The sequence below is a fragment of the Leishmania panamensis genome (genome assembly GCF_000755165.1).
Source record: "Leishmania panamensis strain MHOM/PA/94/PSC-1 chromosome 32 sequence".
In the NCBI taxonomy this organism is placed as follows: domain Eukaryota; phylum Euglenozoa; class Kinetoplastea; order Trypanosomatida; family Trypanosomatidae; genus Leishmania; species Leishmania panamensis.
In genome coordinates, this window is record NC_025879.1 from 1372486 (window position 1) to 1380321 (window position 7836).

General features: G+C 57.4%; 2 protein-coding genes across 2 annotated transcripts; both read left to right on the forward strand.

Annotated features, from left to right (window-relative positions):
- Positions 1-1985: 1985 nt before the first annotated feature.
- Positions 1986-4040, forward strand: LPMP_323670 (DEAD/DEAH box helicase, putative; the record flags this gene model as incomplete). The annotated part of the gene is made up of 1 exon (XM_010703747.1): positions 1986-4040. The coding sequence occupies one exon, from the start codon at positions 1986-1988 to the stop codon at positions 4038-4040; it is 2055 nt and encodes a 684-aa protein (XP_010702049.1).
- Positions 4041-6003: 1963 nt separating this feature from the next.
- On the forward strand, positions 6004-6912 carry LPMP_323680 (hypothetical protein; the record flags this gene model as incomplete). Its single annotated transcript, XM_010703748.1, has 1 exon — positions 6004-6912. One exon carries the CDS (start codon positions 6004-6006, stop codon positions 6910-6912), a length of 909 nt encoding a protein of 302 aa, XP_010702050.1.
- Between the last annotated feature and the right edge of the window lie 924 nt (positions 6913-7836).

Consider the following 7836-nt stretch of genomic DNA (forward strand, 5'->3'; position numbering starts at 1 on the left):
GCGGTGGGCTCGCGACTGGCTGGTGCGCAGAGTGGGGGTGTAGCTGATGCGGCGTGGCAGAATGAAGGCGTGGCTGAAGAAGCAGGAAGCTTCTCTCTTTTCTCTGCCCGAGGTTGATGACGTAGGGTGACCGGTCTCGTGCCCAGGCAGGTGGGGGAGGGGGGAATGAGGTGTACGCCTGAATCCACTTTCCGCACCCCCCAATATCTCTAATATGTGGCGTAGAGGGTTTCTGCAAAGAGTACACAACTCGACGCGGACGTCGCGTCAGCAGCAGCACGGAAAAGGCAAAGAAAGGGAAAGCGCATATGCACCTCTGGCAGTCCTCACGTGCCCCCGCGCGGACGTCTTTCCCCACTCGCCTGCTGAAGTGCGTATCGCGTGTCGCCTTCCTCTACTTCGGTTTCCTCCATCTCTTCCACTCTTTTCTGTTCACTCGCTGAGCGAGCCTCCCCTCCATGCCACTCCTCGGCATTACCACCAACATCGCTACATCTCGAACACGCCGGCGAAGGTGCTGCGCGTTTCCACAGCTCACGGGATCGCGTTGTCCATCCTCCTCTGAAGTGCTTCTTCGTCTCCCCCCTTTTCGTACTTTTACGCAGCCTACATTCCCTCGCTAACTCATGTCCGCGCTCAACATCACCTGCTCCGGTGCCGTGTACCACGGCTGCGCCACTCTGGAGGTGATGCGGTACCGCTGCCCACAGTGGCAGCCAGGTAACGACATGCCTGTCAACGCCGCCCCCGAGGATGCGGAGGAGTCAGTGGAGAATGCTAGTGAAGATGCGGCTGCCGAGGCGTCTGATTCCATGGAGACGCCCGAGACCACCGAGGAGGAAGAGGGCGAGTAGAGCATTGCAGCGACTCACAAGAAAAGAGGGGGCCGGTGCTGAGAGGTGGTGCACACCCAACGGGGCGCAGCCGATTTGTGGGACAATGCGACTGCCGCGCATTCGAAGATTGTCTCCGCCTGCTGGATAGCCGCGCTGTGTGGCGCATTCTTAACCCTCTACCCCCCCCCCCCCCCACCACCAAGTCGAGTGCTGAGCAGGAAGCAGTCAGCAGTAGTAGCAGTAGTACATCTAAAGACACCTCTCCAACCAAATACTCGCTCCAAGTAGGGAAAAAAAAAGCACATACGCCCCCGCCCGTGCAGCGGTAAAACCCTCCCACTGCGGGACCTGAGGTCGTCTGTGAATGGCGATTCCACGGCTGCAATGTCGTGCTTCCACCTCTGCATCTTCTCATCCACTGGGTGCGCTGCTGCAGTCTGCTGGGGTGACTGACATACACCGTCGTCCCGAGGACGGAGGAGGCCTGAGGTCAGGGATATAGAGAGAGAGAGGCACAAGAAGATGATTGGTGACGAAAGAGTCTCTGCTACTCATCTCTTGTGCGTTTCTTGCCCTTGTCTCTTGTCTGGTGTGCTCCTCTCTCTCCCCCTCCCTCCCTCCCTCCCTCTCTCTCTGCGCCCGCCACTTGTTTCGTTTGATTTGGTGTATCCTTCAGTGCGCCCAGACGCCCTCGGAGAGAAGAGATGTGTTGAGCACTGACACACACACACACACACGTATGTAGGCACATACGGACACGCGTACGCATTGTTGCATCCACCTTGTGCTCCGCTTTCCATTCCTCTTTTTATTTTTTTTTTCCCCAGTTCGTATCCCACATACACCTCCTTAACGGGCCACCTTGGCTTCCCATTTTGCTCAAGCTAGTTCAGATTCACGTGCACCCAGTTGTGCTCGAGGATGAGCGTACGCATTGGGTTTGTGGCTCCTCTCTCTTCCTCTCCCCACTGTCTCTCGCTCGCTGTTGGTTTGTGCACCTCTTGGGCGCGTTCAATCTACACGCGAGAGTGCCACGCCCTCTTCCAAGAGATACGGCGCCACGGAGGCAGCGACAGCGTACCTCTGAATTTCGACTTATAAGGCAAGACAGAAGAGCAAAAGACAGCTGCGTGTGCAGAGCAGCTCACGATGCTTCGCAAGCGCCCCATGCTGCGTTGGCGTCCGGAGAAGCGGCTGCCGCTGCGCTTCCGGAGTGTACCAGAGGAGTTCACCGACCTCCGCACTGCCGACAGTCGCCCAATTCTCTTCACTCCAAAGCGACCAGCCCCATTGCGCGACGTGACGCGTCTTAGCGATGTGCTGCTGGATGGTACAGCTGTCTCCACCTGCAGCTCAGAGGATATAGCACAGAAGCCGGTAGCTGTCGTCGACCCCGAACGTATGGGGCTCCCGACGCAGCTCGTCCGCTACTTGGAGCACCACTTCCTTGACACCAACCACAGCCTCTCCACCGCGGCAGCCGTCCCAACATCTTTGCCGTCCTCCTCCACATCGTTTCAGGGATTAACCGTTGCGCAGGCCCGCATCCTGCAACACCTCTACGCCAAGCAGGACGTCGCTGTCTGTGCCCCCACCGGCACAGGGAAGACGTTTGCGCTGTGTCTCGGTGTCATTGCGCGACTCATGCGCGATGGGCCCATGAGGCTTCTCTCCACTATTATCCTTGTTAGCAATGACTATCTGTGTTGGCAGGTGGAGAGGTGGCTGCAGGAGATGTGGTGGTACCCTAATGACGATCGCCTAGCCTTCGCCGCCACGGGCAACCTCACTGAGGAGCACGTGTACCGACGGCTGACGAAGGAACTCGTACGGGATGAGAACGAGACGGCAAGAATTCTGGGGACCATCGATAACCGGCCGTACATCGTGGTTACAACGCCGGATGTGCTCTGGCGCTTTTACAAGCGCCGCCGCGCTGCGATTCAGAAGCGGGAGCAGCGTAAAAACAACAAAGGCTACTCCTTCTCTCTCATGCCGGTCCTCTCCACGGTTGACCTCATTGTGGTGGATGAGGTGGACGAGGTGATGCCGTCGACGCGGCCGAGCGCTGCGGGAAATTTGCTACTCAGAGAGCTGTTCCGCTACACCAAGTACCAGGCTCCTGTGCAGGTGGTCTTGACGAGTGCCACCCTTGCCGGATCGACTGTGAATCACATTCGACGTTACATGAAGAAGAATCTGTTGGCTGACCGCACGGCGCGGGTGTTTGAAGAGGCGAGGGAGTCGGCCACACGACTGGCCGCTGTCTCACGCACGGTCTCCCGTGCCGCCGTGCCGCATGGGATTCGAAATCTCTTCTACACAGCTGACACCCAGCAAGAGCAGCGACTGTGTCTCGCAAAAGTGCTCGCCACGACATGCCCCAGCCTGCACCCGCTGGCATCCAGCGAAGGTGATGCGGAGGATGGCGAATCGTCGCACGCCACTTGCGCTGCCACTGCGGAGCATCAGGACTACATCCTCCTTATTCTACCAGACTGTGCCAATGTAGAGGACTTCATCAACTGCGTCCTTCTCCCAGGCCAGGCAGATGCGCTGCAGATCCTCGGCTCGCAAGGTGACGCTCGGTGCGCTGACTACCTCGTGGAGCGACTGGACTACACGATGGAGGTGCAGCAGCAGCGGCGGCGCCGTGCCGAGACACACAAGTTCATTCAGCGTACCGTGCGGAAGGTCGAAGCGCTGGACGGCGATGTGGACTATTGCTCCTCTGCGCCACAGTCTGCCAGCCTCTTTCGACGCCTTGAGCGCGAGGCGAGCGCGACCGCCCCCATGCACGCCGTGGCGAGTGCGTCACAGGCACCGGCGCAAAAGCCATCGGCTTTATCACCGGCTGAATGCGCGGCAGACTCGCTGGCAGCCTCGTCTTCTCCTTTAAGGTCGTCGCGGCGATGCTTCATCACGTGCCACTGCAGTAACGTGCGCGGACTCGATCTGCCGCACCTCACCCATGTCGTCATTCTCGCACAGCCGACTACTGCGCTCGAGTACGCGCACTGGTGCGGCCGCGTCGGTCGCTTTGGCCGTGCCGGGGTGTCGGTCACACTAATGGCACGCAGCGCAACACGCCACATGCACCAGTTCTGTGACTCTCTCGGGATTGCGTTTCATGTGGAGAGGCGGCATGCAGAGGTGGACGTCAACGCAGAGCGTTGGCTATGCGGTGCAGACGCAGCATTATAGCTCAATATATGAGGGCGAGGGTGAGCGGCGCGTATCGTCTTCACTCTCACCAGTTCACGGTACACCCGGCACCACTGTGCGCGCGCATGTATGGGGAAACGCACAAGGCAACATGGCGGAAAACAAAGAAGACGAACAACATGCGTTTGTGCGTGGACTTGACCGATGTGGCTGCCACTGCTGCTGCGGCAGTTGCTGCGGCATCATCCAGCACCGGCGACTGCACAGTTGCATACCATTTTTGGTTTTCTCTCTGTCTGCCTCTCAGACCTGCAACAGTCCCAAACGGACTAAAATGGAGTGACGCCCTTTTCGTCCCCTTTCCCCACTGCTGTCTGCTGTGTGAACCAGTGCGCCTTTGCCGCGGCGGATACGCGTCTCACCTGCCTACCGCTGCTTGTCCACACCAGGAGCTGCCTCCCCCCTTTTCGGTGCCTCTCCTTCTTCCTCGACTGTCCCTCTCCCACATAACCTTAAACTCGCAACCAGTGGGTCAGCCTCTCGTATGTTCGATGGGGGCAATCTGTCATGGTTATGCACACCAATACATGCGGTTGCGACAAGTGCTACTATAGTTGCATGACGTCACGATTAAGGGTGATATGATAACCTAACATGCAGTCGCTCCCCTCCCCCAACTACGTGGACCACATACAGGGGCAGGCAGTCATGGCTACGCGTCCTGGCAGATAAGAGCCGGACCGCTCTGTTCATCTGTCTACCCAACAAAGCCAATGTTTCTCCAGCGTCAACAGTTTCCCTTTTTCATTTATTTCAAGACATTGTAGACCGCTGTGAGTCACCATATGGCCACACCGCTTTGATTCTACAATGCAGGACGCGGGCTATGTGCCTCACCTCGCGCTACCAAAAATGCTACCCGGGAAGCGGTGATGTCGGGGTGAAGGGAAGGGAGGTTGCGACGTGCCATTTGCCTTGCCTATATCTCCAGATACAACAGACTCCGTGAAATATTTACTTCCGCTCCTCATCTCCTCTGAGAAAGGGTGCGGCGACCTTACGGCCCCTTCTCTCCCGCTGCATCGACTGTCTGTGTCACCAGAGCACGTCCGGCCCACCCGCCCCCCTTCGTGCCTCCGCCCGGTGAGACTGGAGGCTTGGGAGGGAGGGGGGGAGGGCAGGTGGCTCCGCCCTCTCGGCAGCGCCGAAAGCACAGCGATACCCGCGTATCGATGCGCTTGCATAGGAGACGCGCACTGTCCCTGCTGGTGTGGCCTCGGCTTAAGCGGCAGGGTCGCTCACACGCCGGCGCCCGAGGTGGGGCCTCTTGAGTCGAATACGTTGACGCGCTCATGACCTCGCTGCAGCCTTCTCTTTCTTCTTCCATCTCTCGCTCGCTCCCTCTTCTCTTGTTCTCACGGTGGCGAAGTAAGGGAGGTGATCGCTCTGGGGTGACGCCTTGTGGCAAAGAATTACGCTTTGTGCTCCCTGGTGTGTGCAATGTCTCCATGATGCGGAGGTGACGCTGAGAGGTGCATCACGAGAGAAGGTTTTTGTCTTTCGCCAATGTTGGCTCTCAAAGACAAGCGACTCAAATAGTCCGCGAAGGAGTTGAAAGAACAGAGGGGTGTGTGTGGGAGGAGAAGAGCCAAAGAGAGGGAGTTGCCGGTGCCTTTTCATGGGTTGGAGCGCGTTCAGTGTTTCCGTACATGTGCGCTGCTTCTGTGCTTCCAGGGAACTGCGTGCCAACGCTGCTTCAGCTGTTGCACAGGTGCAGAGAAGATTGCAAGGAAGCATTCACCCACTTTCTCATGAAGACATACTCATACACCAGCACCTTCACCCAACATCACTCCGCTGCTTGTCTTTGTCTCCCCCTTTTCTCTCTACACATTTTTGCCTCGTGCAGCGGTGCGCTCTCTCTGTATCTCGTCTCGTCTTCATTTGCTTTCGTCTAAGCGATCTGACTCTTTTACTCTTATTCACTTCGCACACGACTACCATGGGTAGGACACCCAATCATGAGCCTCCGGCGGCGATAAAGCCAAATGAAGAGCTCACCGACGCGGACAGGCGCGAGATGGCGGAGTTAGGCATCGGCGAGGGCGCGTTTAACCGCATCCTTACCTCCTGCATCAAGTTCACCTTCTCCAGCGGCTGGAGTGTGCGGAAGCGTGACGCCGAGTATGACATCCTGTGGGAGACGAAGCTCAGCGAGAACTGCAATAAGCAGGCCATGCGGTTCACCGCCCATGTGCCGAACTGCAACACAGGTTCTCTAGAGGCCATCTTAGTAGATGACAAGAACTTTGACGACGACCCAAGTGTCAGCTGCATGTACAAGTATGATAGGCTGCTGCTGCAGAACCACGTTCAGAAACGCATCGCTGGCAACATCACGGTGCAACGCATGAATTACCGATCGCCGGTGCCCCTCGTGTCGCCTCGGCAGATGGTCACCTACACCACCCTTGGGGCTCTTCTCACACCGGCGCAGCAGAAGGAGCTCGGGATTCGTCCTACTGGGCTTAACAACGAGGCGGCCGACGCAGATCGCACGGACAGCCTTATGGCCTTCATCCAATGCGGCGTGGACTACACCGGAGATGAAGTGGAACTAAAGAAAGGCAGCGAACTGGGCCATGTGTACAACTACTCGGTGCTGGGGCTGGAGGAGCCAGACGGTTCCATGACGGTGATCATGACAATGGATATGGACCCTGCGGGCAGATTACCGGCAAAAGTGGTGGACATGGCCAGCGATGAGCAGCACAAGAAGATGCAGCTGATCGTTGAATTGCTGAAGGAAAAGGGCAAACAGCCACATCTGTGCAGAGTCTACGAAAATACGCGCGACTTTCCCTTCCGCGACGACTCCACCCAATCGAAGGAAGGAGGAGAGTTGGGATGACGATGTCGCCACTGAATCGGGGGAGCCTCGGGCAACAACGGCGCTCAGACCCGCCCCCCTCCTCATTTCTTGATGCGGTCCACTCAAGAAAAAATAAAGAAATCCTCATCGCACAGGTGTGCAGACACACACGCACTCCGTCGCAGACCTCATCAACGGCGTTTACGCGACGAACCCCGTTCGTATCGGCGGTTGCACTTTTCAACGGCCTTGTCTGCGTACGCAGCTGCCCCGCAGCCCTTCTATACACCATTTCTACTCTCCTGTGTGTGTGTGTGTGTGTGTCCGGCGGCGGCTCCATGCCTCCTTTTCTCTTTGAGTTTCGCTACACATTGATCAACGACTGCCTCACCTGTGTCATATTTTATGCCCCCTTCCACCACCGCTCCTGCCTCCCGCTACTACCCCCCTTCCACACTTCTCACCGCCGTCGTATCACCTGGTCTACCTGTCGACTGCTGATCCGTGTGTCATAGTGACACATCATATCGCCGCGCCTTGTGCTAGCCACCCCCCTTTGTATCTCGCGAGGTAGGCTGTGTGGGGAGTGAGTAGGTGGGCTCGTGTAGGTCTTCCAGGGGCGACGAAGGGGCATGGGGAAGTGCGAATGCGGACATTACTGGCATGCCTGTGCGTCTTTTTCACGTTTTCTTTTTTGTTTTTCTCGAGAGGCTTCTTGTCCCTTTACGGGCAGTCATTTCAAATATTCGAGGGAGGAAACAGCAGCATACGCCGCCGAAAAACTGCGCGCGCGCGCCCACACACACACACACGCAAGTATACACACAAGCAAACGTTCAGCTATCTTTCGTCTCCGGCGTTGCTTCTCTTTTTCTTGCAGTGCTGTCTGTCACCCTTAGCGTTCCTCTGTTTCTATTTCCTGTGCGACGGAATGACGCCGCATGCGTGTACGTCAGCTTCTAT